The sequence below is a fragment of the Somniosus microcephalus genome, chromosome 4, assembly GCF_052327205.1.
Source record: "Somniosus microcephalus isolate GS21.2 chromosome 4, FLI_Smic_1.0, whole genome shotgun sequence".
NCBI classification, from domain to species: domain Eukaryota; kingdom Metazoa; phylum Chordata; class Chondrichthyes; order Squaliformes; family Somniosidae; genus Somniosus; species Somniosus microcephalus.
In genome coordinates this window covers 267,689,044-267,715,602 of record NC_140990.1, presented here as the reverse complement: position 1 = coordinate 267,715,602, position 26,559 = coordinate 267,689,044, and the positions used below count along the sequence as shown (strand labels likewise).

Sequence of the window (26,559 nt, the reverse complement as noted above, 5' to 3'; positions counted from 1 at the left end):
TGAAGCTTGGGACAGCAATAGGAGTGTAGGAAGGCAGAGGATGGGTTGGGGCAGGGATTGGGAATGCAAAGCACCCAAGAGGGGTGACATGAAATAAGAACATGCCAGTTCTTTGCAGAAAATAGGCATAATAGTTTTTATATAATGCAAGCAATTTTCAGCTATATACAGGAAACTCTCGTTTAAACGGCACCTAAATATCCGGAATTCTCTATTAACCGACAAAATTCATACTCCGAAAACACCTCAATAACCAGAAATGTTGACGAGTCCGAGTCTCCCGCGGTGGCCGAGTTAGTCAGTGGGGGTAGTTCTCCAAACTGCCACTACTCGGCTTCTTGGCGCTGTTGGAAGTCCGAACACCTCAATAACAGGAGTCTGACTCTCCCACGCTGCCGGTAGTCTCTTCTGATCTGCCATTTTTCTGTTTACTGTATAAGTTTTGTTTTACTGTTAAGTAATTAAAGAGTTATGGATTACCCTCAACTGGCAGTACTGTACTTAATCAAGCATCTTCCACCATCCATTTAATGCAACATTCTGTAGGTGATTACCCAATTACTGTATACTGCACATTTCTTGATTTTTTTATTTTTGTTTGCTAAAAATAGCCTCGGTAGATAACCCCCTCCGTCGTCCGGAATTTTTAATCAACCGGCACCATCCCGGTCCCATCGGTGTCGGATACTAAAGAGTTTCCTGTATTACTTTCAAAACTGTATTGCAGTCTTGCTAAACTCCTCCGTAAGAATGGTGTTATACATTCTGGGAGTTAAGTGTGATTTGTTTTTTAGTATTTGCTGAATTTGGCATAACAAGAATCCTATTTTCCCCATTGCTTGTCCTAATAGTTCTTAAATGTGTATTTGAGATATTTTATATAAAAATGCTCAATGATTTCTACATAACTTAAGTATATTATCATTTCAGATTTAAGTGGAAATGCTTACATTCCAAAGCTACATGGTAAGTTCCATACAAATATATTTTTATGGAAAGAGTAAAAACAAAATATGTTTTACATTGAGGAAGTTAGATAAATTGCTCACACCTTTGCAAGATTGTCAACTTCTGGAAATCTTTGATTGAAATCAAGATTGACCGTTCACATAAAACACTGTTTGCAAGTCCTCTACCCCACTTTCCAAGGGATACAAAAATTGCTGACAGAATCTTGCTAGTTGAAATTAACAGTAAATGTTATTAAATATGACATGTACCTTATTACTCTTCAGAAAGACAACGATCCCAGAATACTATATAATTAAAACACGATTTTGCTTACTCATTCACATCAAATGATATATGATGAGTTACAAGGCATAGCACACCTAATGTTATGAAACAGTATATCCTCCAACTCACCATAAGCACTGCCACAGGAAATCCACTAATAATATTATAAACTTTTCAAATGCATGCACTTCCTGTCCATCGCACTTCAAATGTCCATCACAATGCAAAGTTCTGTCACACTTAATACATTTTTCTCAACTCAATTTAAGTTTCTTCCACTTTATGCATTGATATGAAAACGATTAATTGTAATTAAAGTTCAATTCAAAAATCTTCCAGTTGGCTAATTTGCAAATTTATTCATTATGATCCAAATTTAATAATTGTAATTTGGTCATGCACAAAATTCTTAAAATGATGAAGGCAAGCCAATCAAATCAAAATACTTTGAAAATGTTTTATGGCTGCCATATTTTCCTTCAGGCTACCAAATAAAGGGCCAAAATATGTTTTGAAAAATATAATGGCCTAGAAATTCAGTTGTTAGCGCCAGCCGCTAGCGCCTTAGGAGGAGGAGAAGTGGGGCGCGAAGCAGCTGGTGCCCGGGCGCGGCGCGATCTGCGCCTCTCGCGAACTTCAGTCAAAATTTAGCGGCGGCGCAAAACCGCAACGCCCGCTCAGCTGCACGCGCAGATCGTGACGTCATTTGATGGTGCAACACCCTTGGTGCGCCCCGAACCGGAACTTCAGTGGCGCCCCCCCCTTCTGTGCGCCTGGTGCCCCCAGTGACTGGAACGGTTCCCAGTCGCTGTGGGGGGCGCTATTTAAAGGGGACTCTTCCTGCATTCTTTGTGGCAGCCATTTTGTTCCACTCCTGTGTGAGAGAGAGAGACAAAGGGAGAGAGCTTTCTGCTTTGACTCAGTGCTCGCACAGGTACTTCTGGCTTCAGGCCAGAGCTTTGCACTTGGATTTAACTTTCAGTGCCATAGCCTTGAGTCGCCACATATAATGGGGGCTGCAATGGGTGGCATTGCATTCAAGGGGCTCAGAGACGCCGAGAGTGCCAGTCATGGCCAGACGGAGAAGGGCCAACAGGCGTCGGCACACAAGTGCCGTCCGTCGGCGGATTATTGCAAGTCAGTTCTAGGCCCCCTCTCAGGGAATGGCTTGTGACATTGGAAGAACATGAATGGAGCCGCTCCGCAAACCCTCAACCGGTCAAGGCAACAAATAGTTCAAAGTGCAAACATGGACAATCTGAATAAAGACAATTTTTTATTTTACAAATTCTGTGCCCTTCCCGCATGACTAACAAATACAGAGGAAACCCCCCCAAAAAACAGTCAGGCACATAACTGGCTCTCACAACCTGGAGAAAATGAAAAAAACAGTTAAACAAAAATGACCATGACCCTCAGCCTTCATATAAAAAACAAACACAACATTGTCGGCCTTCATATAAAAAAAAAAACATTTTGCCACACCACCTTCTACTTTTTCACCTGCAAGGGTGATACGCCTCGCTTGCGCGATTTGCCCCTTCCCGCCCTGCAGCAGCTCCTCAATGGGACCCCAGTGGCTGAGGCAAGGCTGGGGGAAGGCTGCTGAGGGTCAGATGGTGAGTCGGCAGATGCCCTTGGACGGCCTGGACCAGCTCTGGGCCTGGAGGGCCCGGCTGCTGACTGCTCCAACTCTGCTTGGGCGGCAGCAGTCTGTCCTACGGGTGGTGGCAGCTGCAGTGGAGGAGTGACAGTGTTGTGAGCAGGAATGCTGCCAACCTGACAGAGCACAGGCACTCCCTGGTCAGCCGATACACTGGCACTCGCACGGGCCAGCACTGAAGCATACGCAACAGGCTGCTGCGGCGTGGCGAGGGCCCCGGCGATTCCTGGCTGATCCAGCGAGGGTGGCAGCAGTTAGTGCCCATGTGGCCCTGATCTGTGTCTGCATCAGACCAGCCAGTGATTGCATGGCACGACTAAGCACTTGGCTGGAAGCCGCCTGTGCTGCCCCGAAGTCCTGCAGACTCCTGGCCTGTGCTGCCCCGAATTCCTGAACACTCCTTGCCAGTGACTCTATGGAGTCAGGCATCCTTGCCACTGCAGCCATGAGCTCAATGTGCCTGCGCTCAGCCTGGGCGCCCATTTCACCAAGGAGCCGCACCTTCTCTGCGCTCACCGTAGCAGGACTGGAGGCCGCACTCACCCTCCGGGGAGAAGGCTGCCGAGCTTCCCCACCCCTCCCGTGTTGCTGCAGCCCGCTGGGCCCCGGAGCTTCACCGTCATCAGACCCTTCCCCCCCTGCTCCCCTCCAGGGAAGACGTGTCCCCATCGTGGCCATGGGCTGCCTCGGCTGAGGGTGGCACTGATGGGCCGGCTTCCTCTTCCTCCTCCTCGAATTCCGAATCAGTCGCAGTGCCAGCTTGAGGGCCCGCCTCCTCACCTGGCGATTCATCATCTGAAAGCAGGGAGGCACAGGAGTTGCTTTAGTGTGAGGACAGGGCGGCAGCGAGGGAGGCATTAGTGCTGCAATGCACTGCATTGGTTCGAGAGTGGCAAAGGATGCTGGTGTGCGGCACAAGTGGAAAGGGAGAGGTTAAAAAGGTGATGACCTTACCATTGCTGTCCAGAACGGGGTCAGCATCTCCAGTGGCGACGGGGCCAATCAGCCAGCCTCCCATTATCCGCTCCACTTGCTGCTCCAGGTCGCTCAGGTCTTTAAGGTCAGGACGGCCTCCCCCGGTCCGTCGCTGCTGCCTCCGATTGTAGGCCAGCTTGCCCTGCAAGAGAAAGGATGGCCTCTGAGTACAGTGTCAAGCCCTCATCTTGCCTGCACTGTCTCCCATGGTCGAATAGCCCTGACAGTGTCAAGCCCTCATCTTGCCTGCCCTGTCTCCCATGGTCGAATAGCCCTGACAGTGTGTAAAGTGATGAATGTGCATGTGATTTTCATGAGAGTCCCATAGCTGTTGGATGAGGGCTGGGCATTGGTGCTTTCAGGGCCCTTTGGCCGTAAAGTGAGGTGCCCATGCAGGGATGAAGAGGATACTGGAAAGGGCACTCGCCCTGACAACCCGAGTGAGGTCGTTGAACTTTTTCTGCACTGCGTGGATGTCCTGGGGACCAAGCTGTTGGGGGTCACTCTGTTCGCCACCTCCCTCCAGGCTTTTCTGTACTCACTGGGCAGCGGCCTCCTGCCACTGTCAGGGAAGAGGACAGGTCGCCTGCGCTCCACTGCACCAACCAGAAGCTTTAGGACACCCTCGCTGAAGCGCTGCTCCCTAGTCGTGGGCGTAGCGTTCTTGAAGCAGCTCTGTTTAGGCCTAGACTCAGGGCTGCAGTGTGCAGGGCATGGGTGCAATCCAAATCGACCCTCCAGCTTTAAGAGCTAACCGGCGCCAGCGTGTCTGCCTTCAATCAATAACTCGCCGCACCTGCGCTGCGCCCGCCCTCGGTGGTAGCGCCTCGGCTCGCCAGCTTAGCGCCTTATGATAGTCATGCACCGCCTGCTTTAGCACAGCAGCAACCTCTTGGGGCGATGCAACTCAATTTCGGTGAAGGTGGCGCTAAGTTGCGCCGGCCGCTAAATTTAGCGAACGCCTGGCTGTAGTGCCCCAAATGTAGCGATACTGAATTTCTAGGCCAATATACTTTAAAAATTGCATATTTCACAATAGCATAATTAATCTTGGCCATAAGTTTTTGTGTCTTTGTGTGCTTTTATTAATACTTTTACTTGAAGGCCTCAGCCTCTCAAGAAAGCCTGGTTTTGGTCTTATTTTTCCCCAGAGCTATGACTCTCAGCTGAAGGGAAATCCTATAGTCTCAGTGTGAGCATCTAATATCTGTTTTTCCAAATTATTTGAAAATACTAGAGGAAATTTCAAAAACTATTTAGGTAATTGTAATATTGAGCGTTTTTCTAACTACAGAGATCATTTAAGACAGAGCTAGATAGGCAGAGAATGTTTCAAAAAGGACAAAATCTCCTTACTGATGGCTTCCTTTTGTTCATATTCAAATTACAGTACAAAGCAAACTACATTTATTCACTTTTCTCAGCGGCAAAGTTGCATCTTATTTTATGTATAGCAGTATCTGTTTGTGTGTTTTTCCAAATGATTTGAATACAAATTGGAGGATGAATTTAAGGAGTGTTTGAGCTAATGTTATACACAAAAACTATTAATTTTTTACTTCAAAATGAGAACCAAAAGAAGGAGACAGGTAGACAGACATTGACCGAAAAGCCATACTCTCTCTTGTTTATGCATACAATTCCAAAACGATCATTATTTAAAAAAAGATTTGCCACCAGTGAGTAAGGGAAACAGAAGTTTATTTTCTGTTAATTTACTTCATTGGGCTGGATATTAACTCTGAAGCAGAGAGGAGTCGGGTCGGGGGTGGTGGGGCTGCTTTGAGGTCGGGAAACCCAGAAGAACGGGTTTCCTGCAAGTCCTGCCAAATTTAATGACAGGACCTGATTAGGATCGGAGGGAGGGGTGGCTGGAGATCGGAGGCCAGAGGGAAGATTGGGTCCGGAGCAGGAGAAAGATCTGAGGTCAGAAGGCGGATCGGGGTCCGGAGCAGAGGGCAGATCGGAGGCCAGAGAAAAAAGATCGGGGGGGGGGGGGCGAGATCTGAGGCCAGAGGGAAGATCTGAGGCCAGGGTCGGGGAAGATCGGAAGGGTGGGAGGTGTCCGATCGCAGGGGGGTTGTTGAAGGAGGTAAACTGGATCCAGCACTCCTCGTCTCCCTTTAGCCACCAGGTTTCCTGAGGCCTGGAAATGTGGCCAGCCAGGATTACATTTAAAATGGTAGTTAAATATGAGGCACGCAGCCTAATTATATTTAAATTGCCAGCCGACCTCTTGGGAGCAGGTTGGCTGCCCACCCCGTCCCGCCTCTGTTAAAACCGGAAGTGGACGGGTTGGGGTCGGGATTCAGATTTCTAACATCTCACTCAACACAAACCTGCCCAATTTTGGGGGTTATAATCCTTCCATTGTTTCTGCAGAGTGAAATCTGAAGAAAACAATGTAAGGCTTAAACTTTGAGGACTTTTATTTGAGGTAAATGATTTTTCTGAGTGAACTTTGCATTTCCCAAGAAACATTTCCTTGAGAAGGTGGCTCATCACCACCTTCTCAAGAGCAATTAGGGATGGCAAATAAATGCTGGCCTTGCCAGTGACGCCCACATCCCAGGAATTAATAAATATGTTTATAGCTGCCAGCAAGATTGGCAGAGAGAATATCGTGTTTTTGTGCTTGAATATATTATAATCAAATCCACTGATTTCTAAGAAGAAAAATGGGGCTCTGTGGAATTCAGTCCCAGAATTCTCTGGTTGTGTGTGTGTGTGTGACAGACCTGAATACCAGACAGTCACTTTGGAAGTTGGAACCTGAGTTACATATGTCTTTACAAAGGTGCAGCTTCTGCTTCATTTGGGACTTTACAGCCTGTTTTTCTGCACTCATTTTATCAATAGCAAAGCAGCCACACCCATCTCCCTCCCAAAACCATTTCTTCTATGTAGTTCCATTTCTTTTTGTTGAAATATAGGTATTTGGATTTTCAATAAGCATATCTTTTTTTCTTCCCACAGGATACCAAATAGGAAATGCAGCAATCCTTAAAATTGTGATCGCGTTGGTGGTAACTGTGATCATTGTAGTGGGTGCAGTGGTTTTGTGGTATCTGTGGAAGAGAAATCAATCTTCTCTCAGATTCTCAGGAAATGCATATTATAGGCAGTCTGCCCCTGAAGGTACTGATTGTGATGGAAATATTCTTATTTCGGCATTTGAAAGGAATGGTGGAAATTAAATAAGTGATTTCATACACCTACAGTACAAGAAAGGCTTGTTGGATTTAAGATTTTAAATGATGGATGTAATTGTTGACCCAAGATTCAACAATTAATGGTCATTTAAACACACAAGTAGATTAAATCATTGTCATACAATGTGAACGCAGTTTTCTGCACATTGTGCATTCAATATAGGGATTTTAGTCTTATCCATGTTTCCTAGTCTAAGTAACAGGCTTCAGTTGACGAGCCTATTTTACATAAATTGCACAAAAGCTTCAATTAAGTATTGTAAATAGGGTATTGTATTCTAACTTTTGATAACTTTACATGTGTAGGTATCCATGCAGCTGGAAATACTTCTGTCTCTTTTTTGTTTTGGGTCATTAATATTTTACAAAATATGTGCATCATTGACTCAATGTCATTCTGCTTTGATGCACAGTTGCAGTGCAGGAATGTGATTTGGTTTCTGTTGTGTTTCAGTCATTGACTTTATTCCCTTCATTTTCTTTTATTGTATCAACAGGGGTTATTGTATCAACGGGGTATTCTATCATTTGAGTAGATGGCATGGCACGGAATGTGTGAGCTAAGCACTAGGAGGTGCCGCAGGAGTCCCGGACCATTTTGAGGGCCTGGCCTCATTTAAATATAACCCTCCACCTTTTGGCCAACACGCTCTACTGAGCGGAGCGCCCATACCAGTTGTTCCACCCAGTAGGCCATAAACATGGCTTTGGGGTCCTATCTATGTAATAGGATGGCAATTTACATGTAGTCATGAGGCTCCCCGTGGCAAGAAGATAGCAGAAGGGCGAAAATCCAGCTGTAAGTGTACCACTTTGATTTTAAGTCCCTGTTTCCACTTGGCAGAGGGAGTTAAAATCCCCCCCCTAATTAAGACTCAAATTAGCAGCTAAAAAAGAAGACTGTTGTTGCACAATGTTATGTAGCAGTCATCCTTTTATATGTGTTTAGAATCATAGCTCAAGTGAATAAAGGTTCATTTTAAAGCTACGCATAAATGAAGGAGATTAACAAATCTTCCATTATCGATATACTGGGGTCCCTTCGTTTGAAAATAAAGTATGTAATTTTTTTCCAAGGGTTTTTCTGCAGACTAATTTTTTTCTCCTCCACTTTTTACCTGTACAATCATAATATGCAATCACAGCTAAACTTGAACAGCTGGTTTCAAGACTAAATGCTGACGTGTCTGAATCATTCCTAAAACAGATTCTATCTTGTTGCTTGAGGCGTTCTTAGTGTTAGGCTTTGCATATGGAACAGCAATAGGCCGGCTTTTCAAGATTCACTTTTTTTCAAGCACATTTATAATTAAAAATTTAGGTGGACATAATTCTGTGGCGCTGGTTACTCGCAGTCAAAGAACTCGAATTTCACATTCCAGGACTGATGTTGCTGCAATTTATAAATCCACAAATACAAGTGAAATATTGATCCCTCATAGAAAAGCCTAACTCATAAAACAAAACTTGTTACAACTTTTTTTGAACAATTTATTCCAATTATGAATTATAAAGAAACACTTATGAGACCGAATAGTTTAAAATGAGATACTGAGACTTTTATGAAATAGTTCAAAATCTATCTTCACATTAGATCCTTCAAACCATAACAAAAGTGTAACAATTTTTAGAAGAATTGGTGCAAAGGTTTTCCCATTGAGCGCATACGGTGAAGATGGCAGTCACTGAAGGACTTTAATCATTGTCTTCAATTTAATGTAAGAACCATACAATTAAGCTGATATACATGAAAGAAGATATTGTGAAAAAATGTATATTTTTAAGTGTGATGTTCATGCATCAAGTGTCCCTAAATTGTTAATGTCCCATCACATAGATAAAGTCCATAGTTAGACTGCTTTATATAGGAACAGGATGAGCCATTCAACGACATGAGCCTGTGCCGCCATTCTAATAGATGATGGCTGATCTGTACCCCAACTCCATTTACCTGCTTTTGTTCCAAATCCCTTGATACCCTTGCCTAACAAAAATCTATCAATCTCTATTGACCCAGCATCCACAACTGTTTAGGGGGGAGAGACCAGATTTCCACTACCCTTGTGTGAAAAAATGCTTCCTTGTTTTACTCTTAATTGATCTAGCTCTAATTGTAAGATTATGCCCCTTGTTCTGGATTCCCACACCAAAGGCAATAGTTTCTCTGTACCAACCCTATTGAATCCCTTTATAATTTTAAACACCTCAATTAGATCACTCCTCAACCTTCTAAACTCAAGGGAATACAAATGACGTTTAGGCAACCTGCCCTCAATTTAACCCTTTAAGCCCTGGGATCATTCTGGTAAATCTGCACTGAAAATCCCTCCAAGACCATTATATCTTTCTTGCGATGCGGTGCCCAAACTAAATGCTGTACTCCAGATGGGGTCTGACCAAGGCTCTACACCTGAAGCATCACTTCCTCACTTGTTTTCCAATGCCCTTGAGAAAAAAGCCAACATTCCATTAACCTTTTTTGATCATTATTTTTAGCTGATGAACAAAGATATTCTGCGTAATGAGGTCACCTAAGAAATGGTTCATTTGTTTTGCTTACTTGGCCAAGTGAACATAAAGTGACTTGCTGTATAATTACTGGGATTTACAGTAAAATTGTATATGCAATGAAGCATTATAGCTGATTATTATGTAATGTTTCAGTTTTTGTGACAAGTCTGTTGCAGAGCCCATATTCTAAAATTTCATTTATACTTTTACTGTTCCATATATGCAAAATAATTAATCTCAATTGTATAATAGTAGTGGAAGGAAACCTGCAGTTACCAGTGGTACTGTAGAGAAAGTGGTGAATCAAAATATTAACGAATTATTCAATTAACCGACAATTGTAAGTTGCAGTTAATTTGACAGAATTTATTTATTTTTCTAATGTGTATTTTTTGTTTGATTTACTGCGTTATCACATCAAGTAACTGCACTGTATGTACCAACATTCTAAAAACGTGCTTCTGCAAATACTATATGTTGCAGTTTTATTTCGTTATACTTGCTTATACCCATTCACCAGCCATGGTGATGTAGTTTACTTGTACTATCACCTATCCAGTTTTTGTGCAATGAAGATTTGATAAACACTTGGGACAAGGTGAAACTGTTTTTTAAAAGTTATTCTATTATTAACCAGGTATGACTTATGAACTTTTCAAATGAGCACCTAATGTTTATCTCCTCAAATTTGGACCTGTACCTTTTTGAAAAAGAAAAATATCTTTATATTCCTACTGTGTACAATTTTCTTGCTACTCTGTATTGTTTGTATGTATAAAGTGGAAAATATTTCTGTTACGTTCCTGTACATGGTTAGATATAACAGAAGGCAAAATAATTCTGGCAAACATGTTTATGTAAAAATTGTAGTAAGCAAAAAAAATGCTGTTGTCTTATAAATAATGCAGTTGGAGTGTCTCCAAGTTATTTTTTTTAAAACACACATTAGCACACTATAAATAGTGCATTGGTTATGAAATAAATTGTGTGCTAGATAATTAAGAATATGGTTTTGGATTTGTTAATGAAATGAATAATATAAAGCATTTGTCTTTATTCGTATGAAATATATTTTATTAAAATAAAGTTTCAGTTTTCCTGACTTACTCATATGGGGGCCATATTTCCTTGGCCACGACAGCAGAAATTGGGTGCAGGAGATCCAATGGAGGCAGAATTCTGAGCTAGACCCAAGGATGCGGGGTCAATCTTGTCAACTTGCTGGCTTCCAATTTGCATGGGGGATTAGGCAGGCAGAACTTCCGTCCAGTCTAAACAGAGGGGGTGGGGCAGGGTTGGGCGAGTTACTACGCCAAACATTTCCTCAGCACCAGCCTCCCTACAGCCAAACAACCTTGATTCCGAGATGAACCCAGCTTACAGGTCGGCTCCATGGTGCAAGTGTGGCCCATCTTGGGGTCCAGGCCTGGCCCCAAACAATGGCGGCATCCTTTCTTTCCAACCTCCTAATAAAGGGGCTGGTGCGACATTTTGTTTTTAAAATCTGCTTGGCCAGTGGCGCTGGTTGTGGCGCCAGCGGCTTGTCTGTGATGCTTTTCCTTTTCCCCCTCTGTGTAACGATTCTACGAAAGCTAACCATTTCCCTTTATGAATTGAGACCATGCCAGGGGTATATTTCTGATGAATGTCTCATTGCATAAGAACAGTGAAAGCAAAGCCACCAATCATGCCAAAATTAACAATGTATTTATAACAACCAAATAAAACACATAATTAAAATATATGTATATCTGTTTTATATTGCGATGCGGGGAAAGATGCCTGGAAGAAAATTATCATCTTCTGCACTCATCAGCTGCCTCCTGGCCAATGCTCCCTCTAAAGTGCGCGGCCGCGCAGCGATCTGCAAGGTCCCGCACACTCAAATTCCCAGGCTGCACACGGGCACCAACGGCCAGAGCGCGAGTGGCTGCAGAGCGCGTGGGACACAGTGTGGCTGGGGGCGGGGTCGCAGGGGTGAGCTTCATCTGATTGGCTGTCAGCTCTGACATAGTGCCATCAGTGTGTGTGGATTGGAGGAGGCTCTGGGCCATGGCCGGGTAGGAGTGTTGTGTGCTCTATGCGCGGGTTCACAGCAAATGCCTCTGTGCAAATGTAAGAAATGCAGACTGAAAGAAGCAAGGGAAAAGCCAGATGTTTTTACTGAGACATGCCCAGTGAGAACACTGCTGCCCAGAGAGCAGAGCTTGGGCAAACAATACCGGCAGTAAGTCGCAAGTCTGCTCCTCCAACGCAAGCCCAGCTCTCAATACCAGATTTTAAAACTCCTTCAATTTTTGCCTGATTTAAATGTTGGAGGGTTTCCATGGAATTTAGATTTTTGTAGTGAGGTGAAAGGATTGTTTATAAAATGTCACATCCCAGAAAAAACTAAAAAATCATGTATTTAATTTTTTTAAACAGGACAGCGGGTTGGTAACAAAATGCATTAAAATGCAACAGTAGTGGTGATTTCTGTTGCATATCACAAAGCTGTCTCTTCAGTTCTTGGCAAGCAATAATTTGCAGGATTCCCTGGCTAATGGTGAACATTCTAAAGCACTGAAAGAACTGGAAATAGTAAATGTGCTGTCCTCTACTAAAATTCTTACTCTGAGAACGCTTGTTTCTGTTGGTGCCTAAAAATCTTCTTTAAATTGTGAGTGCAGGGCTCTCTGTGGGACTAACTGGGTTGCTTTTCGAAAGAGCTGACGCAGACTCGATGGGCTGAATGGCCTCCTTCTGTTCTGTACTATTCTATGATTCAGTCATCGTTTGAAACGCCAAGTTATTTGTTTAAGAATGTTCACAGAAATAAAACAGTAACAAATACGGCTGGTAAAAAGTCCATCATTACAAATAAATAATTTACTAATCCAAACAGGAAAATTGTTGAGCCTTTAACAATGAGAAATAAGTAGTCAAGCGACCCCACTACCGAACATCAAACCACTGTTTCCAAGATTCACTGACCTCATCTCCTCTGGAGATCTTCCCCCCCGCAGCCACCAACCTCATAGTTCCCCAACCCCACACAGCCTGCTTCTACCTCCTTCCCAAGATCCACAAACCAGACTGCCCTGGTAGACCCATCGTTTCAGCCTGTTCTTGCCCCACAGAACTTATCTCTTCCTATCTCGACTCTATCTTTTCTCCCCTTGTCCAGTCTCTTCCCACCTACATCCGCGACTCTCCTGACGCCCTCAGCCACTTTAACAGTTTCCAGTTTCATGGCCCCAACCGCCTCCTTTTCACCATGGACGTACAATCCCTCTACACCTCCATCTCCCACCAGGATGGCCTGAGGGCGCTCCGCTTCTTCCTTGAACAGAGGCCCAACCAGTCCCCATCCACCACCACCCTCCTCCGCCTGGCTGAACTTGTTCTCACATTGAACAACTTCTCCTTTGACTCCACTCATTTCCTCCAAATCAAAGGTGTTGCTATGGGTACCCGCATGGGTCCTAGCTATGCCTGCCTTTTCGTGGGATATGTGGAACATTCTTTGTTCCAGTCCTACTCGGGTCCCCTCCCTCACCTTTTTCCGGTACATTGATGACTGCATCGGTGCCGTTTCCTGCTCTTGCCCTGAACTAGACAATTTCATTCACTTTGCCTCCAATTTCCACCCTTCCCTCACCTTCACATGGTCCATCTCTGACTCTTCCCTTCCCTTCCTCGACTTCTCTGTCTCCATCTCTGGGGATAGGTTATTGACAAACATTCACTACAAGCCCACTGACTCCCACAGCTACCTGGACTACACTTCCTCCCACCCCGCCTCCTGTAAGGATTCTATTCCATTCTCCCAGTTTCTCCGTCTCCGCCGCATCTGCTCCAACGATGCCACCTTCCACACCAGTGCTTCCGACATGTCTTCCTTTTTCCTCAACCGAGGATTCCCCCCTACCGTGGTTGACACGGCCCGTGACCGTGTCCATTCTATCTCCCGCACTTCTGCCCTCAGCCCTGCCCCTCCCTCCCGGAACCACGATAGGGTTCCCCTTGTCCTCACCTTTCACCCCACCGGCCTCCACATTCAACGGATCATCCTCCGCCATTTCCGCCACCTCCAACGTGATCCCACCACTAAACGCATCTTCCCCTCCCCTCCCCTTTCAGCATTCCGTAGGTACCGCTCCCTCCGAGACACCCTAGTCCACTCCTCTATCCCCCCCAGCACCCTTTCCCCTTTGCCTGGCACCTTCCCGTGCAAGCGCAGGAGATGCAACACCTGCCCTTATACCTCCCCCCTTCCCACTCCAGGGCCCCAAACACCCCTTCCAGGTGAAACAGCGATTTACTTGTACTTCTTGCAATCTAGTATACTGTATTCGCTGCTCACGGTGTGGTATCCTCTACATTGGGGAGACCAAACGCAGATTGGGTGACCGCTTTGCGGAACACCTCCGTTCAGTCCGTAAGGGTGACCCTGAGCTTCCGGTCGCCTGTCATTTTAATTCACCGCCCCATTCCCACTCAGACCTCACCGTACTCGGGCTCTTGCACTGTTCCACGGAAACCCAGCGTAAGCTCGAGGAACAGCAGCACCTCTTCCGATTAGGCACTTTACAGCCTTCCAGACTCAATATCAAGTTCAACAATTTCAGATCATAACCTCGGCCCCTATTACATTTTTACAATTTTATCCACACCTTTGTTTTGTGCCCTTCCCCTTTTTTTTCTCCCACGTGGCAGCTGTCTCTCATTCTGCCAGCGCATTTAGAGCCATCTTTTGTCTCCACTAGTCCCACCACCATCTCGTCTCGTTTTGAATACCTCTTAATGTCTCTTCACTTCTCTTGTTCTTTCATCCCCATTTCCCAGCCCCCCAAACTGGCCTTTTAATCTGTTTCATTTCCTGTGTTTTTTCAGTCCTGACGAAGGGTTTCGACCTGAAACATTGACTCTGTTTCTCTCTCCACGGATGTTGCCTGGCCTGCTGAGTTTTTCCAGCATTTTCTGTTGTTATATACATCTAGGTCTCAATTAATGGCTCTCCCGTGGCATTGCTAACAGATTTATAGGGATCAGGCTCTTCTCTCCTCGTTACTGCTGGTGTTCAGCGTGTTGTCATTGGAAATGGAACTGGTGATTAGGTTGAGATGAGAGAATTTTTTGTTTATTGCCAAGTAAGACACAAACTGATATTAAATAACTGATCTCCAGTAGTGTTGCTTCCAATAAAAGAATTTAGTAAGAAATTTGTAAAAGATCTCCCCAGACAGTGAAGCAAGTGTTTTTTGATCGCTTTATATATTTAACAACTACAAGTATATACATTTGGTCCCTCATACTGCACTATCTGCATGCATGAGGGAGTAGCTTTTTACCTTTACTGTCACTCTGTTTAGGTTGTGGCATTTTTGACAAAGGCCAAGAACAAATCACTTTTACGCAACGAGTGGTTAGGATTTGGAATGCACTGCCTGAAAGGATGGTGGAAACAGATTCAATAGTAACTTTCAAAAGGGATTGGATAAATAATTGAAGGAGAAACTATTGCAGGGATATGGGTGGAGTGGGACTAACTGGGTTGCTTTTTGAAAGAGCTAATGCAGACTCGATGGGCCGAATGGCCTCCTTCTGTTCTGTACTATTCTATGATTCAGTCATCGTTTGAAACACCAGCAGCTGTCCTGTGAAACGGTGCGAGCCGATTTTAACGGCGAACTTTATGCCATGGGTGATTGACCGCCGCACCAGCTAATCGAGTGCTGCCGGTCTTGAATGGTAGCCAATGGGATTTGCGATGGGCGGTGCATAGTAAGGTGATTGACAGGTCAGATCAGGTGGGAGTGTTTTGGAAGCTTTTGGTTCAGGGACCAATCTTAAAATGTAAATATTGCACATTTTGTGGGGATCCATTGTTGAAGCGCGTTGTGCACATTTAAATTAAAAAAAAATTATACTTGCAGAGATGTCATGATGGATTCTTGCCTATAGTGTCATTTTAGAAATAGAAAGTGGTGAGAAGGTGAAACTTCCCCTCCTTCTCCACCCCCCCCCCCCCTCTCTCCCTCTCAGTAAGTCTCAGGCTGCTCCTCCAAAAAAGATTGTTTTTTTTTGTAGTTCTCTATAATAGCTGCGTTGGGACATCGCCGCCGCAAGATCAAATCCATTAAGTGCACTAATTAATTTACTGTTAAACCGCCTGTTGCTACAAGCAGTGAGAGTAATGTTCAACAGTATAAAATATCTCCATCGACAGCTTTGATGTTAACAAGAGAAGCGTTGTGTAGTACACACTTCATTTTATAAATGTGCAACTTATAGTTTTATGTTAATGGTGTAAAATCAGTTTAAATCCTGCAAGGTTTTGTGTGGCTTGTGTAAAGTATTTGGAATGCACTGCCTGATAAGATGGTGGATACAGATTCAATAGTAGCCTTCAAAGTGGAATTGGATAACAATACTTGAAGGAGAAAAAATTGCAGTGGTATGGAGGAAGAGTGGAGGAGTGGGACTAACTGGATTTCGCTTTGAAAGAGCCGGCACAGTCTCAATGGGCTGAATTGCCTCCTGTGCTGTACTATTCTGTGTGATTCAATACATTGCTTTATGCGGCAGTTCAGAGAGAATTGAGTCAAAGACTCGAGTGGCAGTTGTATCAAGGCAGAGCGGCAACGTGCAGCAATGTCTGTGAATGTCTTGACTCCTTCCCTAGCAGTCACAAGGGTGCGGTGCGCACAGTCGCTAGGACACGGTTTAAACAATCCCAGACTCGCTCTCTTGGCTGTCCATTTGGCTAGGTAAATGAAAGTAGTTGTTGTAGTAGTAAAATTTGCCCGTGGACAAAAAAGTCACGCTCGGAGGAGTTCGTGGCCTGTTCAGTACAAATAAAAATTAGAGGGAACATTGCTCCTGGTGGTTAAACTTGAAGTGATATTGGGGAGTGGACCATAGAGTTGTTGGCAGGCTGGATTATCGCCCCTTCCCACAGAGAAGGATGATGTGGTTGAGGGTGGGGAGGGGAACTGCAGAAACAAAACTGAGAAAAATCAAATGTTCCACTGATTATAGTAAGTTCAATGTCATGCGTTTGGGTCTGAGTAATTCCAGGAATTGTGTGTACCATACAAGGATACCCACTAAAAATTATAGAGCAAGTGAGTGGCCTGGGGATCATAATGGATAAAACAGACGGTCCACATACCATGGCCATAAGGAAAGCAAATAGAGCGATTGGGTGTACTGCTAGGACAGTACAATATAAAACTAGGAATACTGTACTTGGACTATGCAAAGCATTGGTATGGGAGAATTTAAAGTACTACATCCAGTTTTGGTTCCCATATATGGCAGGGGCGATCAAAACCATAGAGAAGGTCTGACGAATGGTGACTAACATGATACACAGTATTAGGGCAGTTATCAAGATAAGGTCAACAAAATGGGTTTTTTCTCATTGGAAAAATGTAGACTTAGAGGAGATGTTTCTGTGATTTTTTTTGTTTAAATGATTCGGTCTGGGTGGATAGGTTGTTTGAGCATATAAAAGGATGAGAACTAAAGGGCATGAGTGTAAAATACAAAAGTAAAAAGCTAGATTAGATGCCAGGAAGTATTTCTTTCCATAAAGAGCCATTGCCCTCTGGAAAAGATTACTGTTCAAGTATGGGTTCCCTGTAATCTTCAAAAGGGAGCTGGAAAGGTTCTTGAGTAAGGAGGACATCCCAAGTTATAGAGAGTAGGTGTCGGGTAGCTGAAATAGTCATGCAGTCTCCTGGAGCTTGCTTATTTGCCTTTGAGAGTCAGAGGAATTTTCAAGAGTTTCCTAAATTTGTTTCAGTTTTTTGCTTTTTTTTTGCCTCTCCCAGAAGATTGCATTTGGGTTGATGGTGTACAAAGGTTGCATAATGTCTGGATGGAGTGTGCTTGATGGACCAGATGGCATTTTCTCATTGTTGTATGTTTGTATGCAAGTCTAAATGGAATGTCTGTGTGGGACTGATGGTTGCAATGTCGATGAATCCTATCTAATATACTATCTGAATCCAGTAAACCCTGCCACATTAATAAGTTTCAGAGATAAGCATGCTTGTGAATTAATTGACCCATTGTGCTAGCTATCAAGATGCATAACTTCCACTGTTGCTAGTATGTCAATATAATTTTCAAATGAGACAGTCCAATAGTATTGTCCCACAATCTCCTCAAAGAACCAACCCTTGATCCCTCTATCTCCTACATCCTTGCAAACTACTGCCCCATCTCCATCCTCCCTTTCCCCTCAAGCCTGACATCAGTAGTGGGGAAAATGCTAGAATAAAAGATGTAATAGCAGAGCACTTGGAAATCAGTGACGGGATCGGACAAAGTCAACAAAAGGTAAGTCATGCTTGACTAATCTACTGGAATTTTTTGAGGATGTAACTGGTAGAATAGAGAAGGGAGAACCAGTGGATGTGGTGTATTTGGACTTTCAGAAGGCTTTCGATAAGGTCCCACATAAGAGATTGGCGTGCAAAGTTAAAGCGCATGGGATTGGGGGTAAGGTACTGGTTGGTAGGAAGCAAAGAGTTGGAATAAACGGGTCTTTTTCCCCAAGTGGCAGGCAGTGACTAGTGGGGTACCGCAGGGATCGGTGCTAGGACCCCAGCTATTCACAATATATATTAATGATCTAGACGAGGGAACTAGATGTAATATCTCCAAGTTTGCAGACGACACAAAGCTGGGTGGGCGTGTGTGCTGTGAGGAGGATGCCGAGAAACTCCAGTATGATTTGGACAGGTTGGGTGATTGGGCAGATGCATGGCAGATGCAGTATAATGTGGATAAATGCGAGGTTATCCACTTTGGTGGCAAAAACAGGAAGGCAGATTATTATCTGAACGGCAATAGATTGGGAAAAGGGGAAGTGCAACAAGACCTGGGTGTCCTTGTGCACCAGTCGCTGAAGGTAAGCATGCAGGTGCAGCAGGCGGTTAAGAGGCAAATGGTATGTTGGCCTTCCTAGCGAGAGGATTCGAGTACAGAAGCAAGGATGTCTTGCTGCAGTTGTACAGGGTCTTGGTGAGACCACACCTTGAGTATTGTATGCAGTTTTGGTCGCCTTATCTGAGGAAGGATGTTCTTGCCATGGAGGGAGTGCAGTGAAGATTCACCAGACTGATACCCGGGATGGCAGGAATGACGTATGAAGAGAGATTGGGTAGATTAGGCTTATATTCGCTAGAGTTTAGAAGAATAAGAGGGGATCTCATTGAAACTTATAAAATTCTAACAGGACTAGACAGACTAGATGCAGGAAGGATGTTCCCGATGGCGGGGGAGTCCAGAACCAGGGGTCACAGTCTAAGGATAAGGGGTGAGCCATTTAGGACTGAGATGAGGAATTTCTTCACCCAGAGAGTGGTGAACCTGTGGAATTCTCTACCACAGAAGGCAGTTGAGGCCAACTTATTAATATATTCAAGAAGGAGTTAAATATATTTCTTAAGGCTAAAGGGATATGGGGAGAAAGCAGGGACAGGGTCCTGAATTTGGATGATCAGCCATGATCTCATTAAATGGCGGAACAGGCTCGAGGGGCCGAATGGCCTGCTCCTGCTCCTATCTTCTATGTTTCTAAGTCCTTGAACGTGTTGTCGCCTCCCAAATCTGTGCCCATCTTCCCCAGAACTCCATCTTTGAATCCCTCCAATCAGGTTTCCGCCCCACCACAGCCTCTCAATGGCTCTTATGAGAGTCACAAATGACATCCTATGTGATTGTGACAAAGGTAAACTATCCCTCCTCCTCGTCCTTGACTTGTCTGCAAACTTTGACACGGTTGACCACTCCATCCTCCTCCAACGCCTCTCCACCGTTGTCCAGTTGGGTGGGACTGCACTCTCCTGGTTCCATTCTTATCTATCTAATCATAGCCAGAGAATCACCTGCAATGGCTTCGCTTCCTGCGCCTGCATCGTTGCCTCTGGTGTCCCCCAAGGATCTATCCTTGGCCCCCTCCTATTTCTCATCTACATGATACTCCTCAGCAACATCATTTGAAAACAGTGGCCAGAATTTTCTGAGGTAACAACGGGTGAGTTGGAAGCATGGGGGGAAAGTGAAAGTTGTGCAAATGTGAACCCCGACCCCAACCCGGCTCCAACCTGCCCACTTTCACCTTTCACACAGGCGGGGCAGGCAGCCAATCTGCTGCCAGGCAGCAGGTTAGCAATTTAAATATTATAATGGGGCCTGAAGCCTCTACTTTCACCTCTACTTTTACGGCAGGCGGCCGGGGATCCCGGGGCTCGGGATTCCTGGTGGCTGCAACGAGGCAGCCTCAGCCTCGGGGCGCTATGCTTGTGGGCTGGGAGAAGCAGGAGTGCTTCCTCCTAGCTCCCCAACATCAGCCTGGCCCTCCCCGGGGTCAGGGATCTCTTTTTCCCCCCCCCCCCAGGGGCCTGGAACACCCGCCCCCTCCGAGGTTGCGATTTGGAACCTCCCCACCAGGCTCGTAACTCCCCCACCCCAGATACAGAGATCTTGAGGTCATCCAAAACTCGGCTGTCCGTGTCCCAATTTACACCAAGTCCCGTTCACCCATCACCCCTGCACTCGCTGACCTACATGGCTCCCGGTTAAGCCACGCCTCAATTTTAAAATTCTCATCCTTGTTTTCAAATCCATCCATGGCTTCGCCCCTCCCTATCTCTAATCTCCTTCAGCCCCACAACCCCCCGATATATCTGCACTCCCCTAATCCCCTAAAGCATCCCCAATTTTAATCGCTCCACCATTGGCGGTCATGCCTTCAGCTGCATAGGCCCTAAGCTCTGGAATTCCCTCCCTTTATCCGCCTCTCTACCTCTCATTCCTCCTTCAAGCCGCACCTTAAAACCTACCTCTTTGACCAAGCAATTAAATTATCAAGGACCATAAAACAAAATAGTAAAATATATTACAGGCACATCAATTTAAAAAAAAGGAAGGTTGGGATGGGAATTGGGCCATTAAGGGATAGACACGATAATACCACAGGTAACGATAGAGAGATGGCAGAAATATTAAATAATTATTTTGCTTCAGTATTTACCATGGAGATAGAACAGGTGGACATGACATTGGATGATGAGATTAGTAATTGGTTTTAAGTGCATTAAAAATAAAGAGGGGATATTATTAAATAAACTAATCAAACTCAAAGAGGATGGATTGCATCCACGCATTTTAAAAGAATCTAGGAAAGAGATAGCAGAGGCATTACTATGCATATTTAATAATTCGTTAGAAAAAGCTGTAGTGCCAGAAGACTGGTGGATAGCTTACATAATACCTATATTCAAGAAGGGGGGTGGAACATGTCCAGGGAATTGTAGATCAGTCAGCTTAACATCGGTGGTAGGAAAAATAATGGAATCCCTACTAAAGGAGAAAATAGAAGAACATCTGGAGACCAAAAATATAATGAGGAAGAGTCAGCATAGATTTCAAAAGGGAAAGTCTTGCTTCACCAACATCATTGAATTTTTTGAAGAGGTAACAGAAAAAGTAGACAATGGTAATTGATGTAAGAAAACTCACTAAGCACTTGGTTGAGTATAAAACAAGGCTTTAATCAACTGTTTCACAACCATGGGATTCTAGTTACATCACTAGTTCCTGGTTACAAAAACGTCCTGGGCAAGCTGGGCCCCCGCCCGAGTATTTATACTCCTTGGACAGCGCTACCAGCTGGCCGTCCAGTGTTATTTCATGAGTCATTTCTTCATGAATGATAAGATTCATGAAAGTAATGTAGTAGATAGAAACATAGAAGATAGGAGCAGGAGTAGGCCCTTCGAGCCTGCTCCGCCATTCAATGAGATCATGGCTGATCATCCAATTTCAGTACCCTGTCCCTGCCTTCTCCCCATATCCCTTGATCCCTTTAGCTTCAAGAAATATATCCAACTCTTTCTTGAATATATTTAATGAACTGGCCTCCACCAGTTTATCTAGATTTTCAGAAGGCCTTTGATAAGGTACATCTTCTTAGGCAGTGCCTCGGAACCGAGGATGACTTGCTTCCACATTAAAAATGGGTTCTCAGGTGACTGATGAGTCCAAAGAGGGACCTACAGTTTCTATCACAGGTGGGGCAGACAGTGGTTGAAGGGACGGGTGGGTGGGGTGCTTGGGTTGACTTGCGCTTGCTCCCGGCGAAGAGACTCGAGGTATTCGGCGCCTTCCCGGATGATGCTTTTCCACTTTGTGCAGTCTTGGGCCAGGGATTCCCAGGTGTCGGTGGGAATGTTGCACTTTTTCAAGGTGGCTTTGAGGGTGTTCTTGAAGCGTTTCCTCTGCCCACCTGGGGCTCTCTTGCCGTGTCGGAGCTCCAAGTAGAGCGCTTGTTTTGGGAGTCTCGTATCGGGCATGCGGACGATGTGACCCATCCATCGGAGCTGATCGAGCGTGGTCAAAGCTTCAATCATATAATAGACTAATGAACAAGGTCAGAGAATGCGGAGTCAGGGGACAAGTAGCAGAATGGATAGCTAGCTGGCTTCAAGACAGAAAGCAGAGAGTAGGGGTAAAGGGTAGCTATTCACAGTGGCAGAAGGTGGGTAGTGGCGTTCCACAAGGATCAGTGCTGGGACCACTGTTGTTCACAATTTACATTAATGATTTAGATTTTGGAATCAAAAACACAATTTCTAAATTTGTGGATGACACCAAATTGGGAGGAATAGTCAATACTGAGGAGGACTGCAACAAATTACAGGAGGACATTAATAAACTTGCAGAATGGGCATATAATTGGCAAATGAAGTTCAACACAGATAAATGTGGGATATTACATTTTGGTAGGAAGAATATGGAGGTCACATTACTTGGAGGGTGCGAGTCTACGTGGGGTAGAGGAACAAAGGGATCTCTGAGTACAAATACACAAATCACTAAAAGTTGCGACACAGGTTAACAAGGCCATAAAAAAAGCAAACAAGCACTAGGGTTTATTTCTAGAGGGATAGAATTAAAAATTAGGGAAGTGTCGTCTAACCAAGGTTCAATACAGGTTTAGCATAACTTCCCTACTTTTCAATTCTATCCCACTAGAAATAAACCCCAGTGCTTGTTTGCTTTAGGTGTGAAATAACCTCTCCACGGATGTTGCCTGGCCTGCTGAGTTTTTCCAGCATTTTCTGTTATTTCGGATTTCCAGCATCTGCAGTATTTTGCTATCCTGCTCAGATCATTGTAGGTTGCCAGCACCTGTGGAGTCATAACCAAGTGTAATTCATTAGCTTCACGCAGAGAAGGGGAGGGGAAAATACAGCTGCTTCTTGGCTCCATTGACTTGCTGGAACAGTATCGCTTGAAAAATATATCCAATGTGACAATGATTGGAAGCTAAAACACTAGAGTGGAAGACCTGAGTTCACAATCTCAACTGGCATTTGCACAAGGTGTTCTGATGAAGGATGAGCTTTGTTTAGCTCTACTGGGTCAGCTCTGGGAGTGAGTGAAAAATATCAAGGGTGGGAGTGATGTCCTGAAAGCCAGTCAAAGGAGTTGTAGTGGCCCATCTATGATGTTTAAACACCTGTCTTGCACTTTCTGGAATATGCATGGGTGTGTATTGGGGGGGCGGGGGAAGAAAGAGAAACTAACATGTAGAGCTGTTGTGCACTGCTGCTTAAAAATGTGTTTAAAAAAAAATTCATTAGCTTCATTTGAGGTTTGCTTTTTAAATGTGAAATGTAGTCAGCTGTAATGCAGACCTGCACACGATAAGATCGCTCTTGTATTTGCAAGCAAAAAACAGGTCGGTTGAATAGAGAAAGATCCATCAAAATGGAAATAAGTATTATTTAGGACAATAAATAATTTGAATGATATTAAGGAGACTAAATGGTTAAATGTGAAGAGATTAAAGCAACATAGTACCTCTAGTGCTTATAAAACCACCAAATTGCAGATTATGTAATTGTGAATTTACAGTCTATGGAGTAAAGTTTCCATTTTGGGCGCAATTGGCAATCCAGGTGTAAACTGCGCTCAAAATTGAACTCGATTTCAGAAGTTTTTTTTTGCTCAAGTTTCTGCTCAAACTCATTTGCATATCGCCGAACATAAAATCTTTTATGAACCAGTGCAATCGGGCAGCATTTTAAAAAGTAATTTTAAAAAATTTTTAAATGTTGCTTTACAAAATATTCCTTAATATATTTAAGAGTGGTAATCTGGTGGAGTTTTATTAATACAGCTGAAAATAGGTTTATCACAAAAAATAAGCATTTTTAATCAGTGTACCACCGAGTAACCTGATTTTAAATAACTGAAAATGTCTATAAAAAACTATAACGAACATATACTAGTTTCATTGGTGTACAGTAGACAGGTTCTTAATAAAAAAATGTAAAATGTGCTTAATAATGAGCTTGCGCCTAAAAAAACAAAGCTTAATTTTAAGAGTCCCCTCGCAGGCCCGCAAACGAGCGCAATTAGCAGAAACGCTCCATGATTAATTCGATCTGGAGGCATGGCCCATTTTGCGGGCGGGGCCAGCTTCTGCAGCAACACTTTTTAAACTAATGCAAAAGATTGCGGAAACTCGATTCAGCCTAGTGGAAACTACATGTCACTGATTCACAAAGATCATCCATAATTGAACATGTATCTAAAGCAAAATAAATGCACTTGCCATGGTCATGATATCAATGCAAAAGCTTCCATTAACATTGTTGATGACTAGGAGCCTATCACCTCTTTCACTCTGCTGTGTGGCACATCGAAACCTCCTGAGGGAAGAGATCATTTTAAAAATAAAAGTGATCCGGTGTAAGAATATTGAATTTTACTATATATTCCTTAACAGCTCACAAAACTTTATAATTGACTTCCAATCGGACTGTGATTTACAAAGAATCAAACAACAAGGCTGACAATTCTAGAGAAAGAAGCTGGGGTTGTCATGCCCCCCTGCAGTGGGTTAGTTAGCCTCTGGATTCTAACTGAATGTTCTGGGTCTATAATGGCATCATTATATGCAGGTGCAGCAAGCGGTTAAGAAGGCAAATGGTATGTTGGCCTTCGTAACAAGAGGGTTTGAGTACAGGAACAAGGATGTCTTGCTGCAGTTGTACAGGGCCTTGGTGAGACCACATCTTGAGTATTGCGTGCAGTTTTGGTCGCCTTATCTGAGGAAGGATGTTCTTGCCATGGAAGGAGTGCAGCGAAGATTCACCAGGCTGATACCTGGGATGGCAGGAATGACGTATGAGGAGAGATTGGGTCGATTGGGCTTGTACTCGCTGGAGTTTAGAAGAATGAGAGGATCTCATCAAAACTTATAAAATTCTAACAGGACTAGACAGACTAGATGCTGGAAGGATGTTCCCGATGGTCGGGGAGTCCAGAACCAGGGGTCACAGTCTAAGGATAAGGGGTAAGCCATTTAGGACAGTGAGGAGGAATTTCTTCACCCAGAGAGTGGTGAACCTGTGGAATTCTCTGCCAAAGAAGGCAGTAGAGGTCAATTCATTAAATATATTCAAGGAGGAGTTGGATATATTTCTTAAGGCTAAAGGGATCAAGGGATATGGAGAGAAGGCAGGAACGGGGTACTGAATTTGGATGATCAGCCATGATCTCATTGAATGGCAGAGCAGGCTCGAGGGGCCGAATGGCCTACTCCTGCTCTTATCTTCTATGTTTCTATTGAAGGTTTCAGTCGTGATCATCCACCGAGGCATCAAGCTCTCATTCTTTTAAAGTCTTTATTGTATTGATTTTTCTGATGAAGATCTACAGTTGGACCAATCAATAATACGTAGTCCAAGCAAATTACCACCCGCATCCGAACACTTACTTGAAGTCGTGCATCCATGACTTAGGCTATACAACAGCTGATTGTCGCCCCCTGCAAACTTCCAGATACTTTTTTCCACGTTTCGTTACCAACTACTGTATTCACTTGAAATCTGAATTGAATGTCTTATTCCCCTTTTTAAAGTTATTTTTCTCTCTCAGTGTCTCATTCCACACATCACTTTTTATTCTCCCTTTCATATTCCCTCTTTTTCTCTCACAATAGCTCTCTTGCATCCCTTTCTTGTTACTGCTATCATTTCCCTCTTTCTCTCATTTCTTTTTCATTCCTTTATCTCTCATTCCATTACCCCTATTTCCTCCCCATTCCCTCATTCAACTCTTTCACAGTTACTAGCAGTGGCTCTTTGTTTCATGGATACCTATTGACGTAATAAAACTCACTACACACTTGGTTTGAGTATAAAGCAAGGCTTTAATCAACTTGTTTCAGAACATGAAGCTCTAGTTGTACTTCACTAGTTCCTGTCTTACAAAATGTCCCTGCAAGCTGGGCCCACGCACAAGTATTTATACTCCTTGGACGGCGCCACGAGCTGGCCGTCCAGCGTTATTTCATGAGTAGTTTCTTTATGAGGATGAGATTTATAACATTCTTCCTGCCTATAAGATTTGGAAATCCGACGACTTCCTCTTAACGGATTAGGCGGACCACGAATAGCCGCAGTCTTTTAGATCTTTGTTTATGGCTAGAAGGCACGTCTCCCCGGACCGTGTCTTGGTCCCTGGGCTGCTTGATCCGTACCGGTGGATCGACAGGGCCCGTGTTACCCTGATCGACCCGAGGGAGGCGGGGGAGATTGTGACTCCGGGTGCAGGTCCCCACAGGCGCAGAGCTGGCTTCATCCTGTTTGATAGCCGGGGATTGACCGGCATCCTGGCCTCGGGTGGCCATCCCACGGGGAGCGCTCGGCTCCCCAAGTGGATCCGGTGGGGCAGCCGGCAGATCTCTCGATGTCCCAGGTAGGGCGTCATCTTCAGGGGAGCGCAGAATGTCGGCATCATCACCATGGGTCCCTCTATCAGTTGGGTCCGTGGAACCGGCTGGACAGGGAGCCAGGTCCCGGAGTGAAACGGTGGACTCCCGGCCATCAGGGTACCGCACGTGCACTTACATGGGATTGACATCCGTGAGTTCTACCTCATCGACGA

General features: G+C 44.4%; 1 protein-coding gene across 1 annotated transcript in view; it reads left to right on the top strand.

Annotated features, from left to right (window-relative positions):
* pla2r1 (phospholipase A2 receptor 1) overlaps positions 1-10,602 on the top strand; it is a 180,639-nt gene extending 170,037 nt beyond the window's left edge. Inside the window, exons 30-31 of the mRNA XM_085984225.1 lie at positions 931-966; positions 6,851-10,602. Of these exons, the coding sequence (XP_085840351.1) occupies positions 931-966; positions 6,851-7,071 (257 nt within the window). The 3' untranslated portion in view covers positions 7,072-10,602. The remainder of the gene's footprint in view (positions 1-930; positions 967-6,850) is intronic.
* The last annotated feature ends 15,957 nt before the right edge of the window (positions 10,603-26,559 follow it).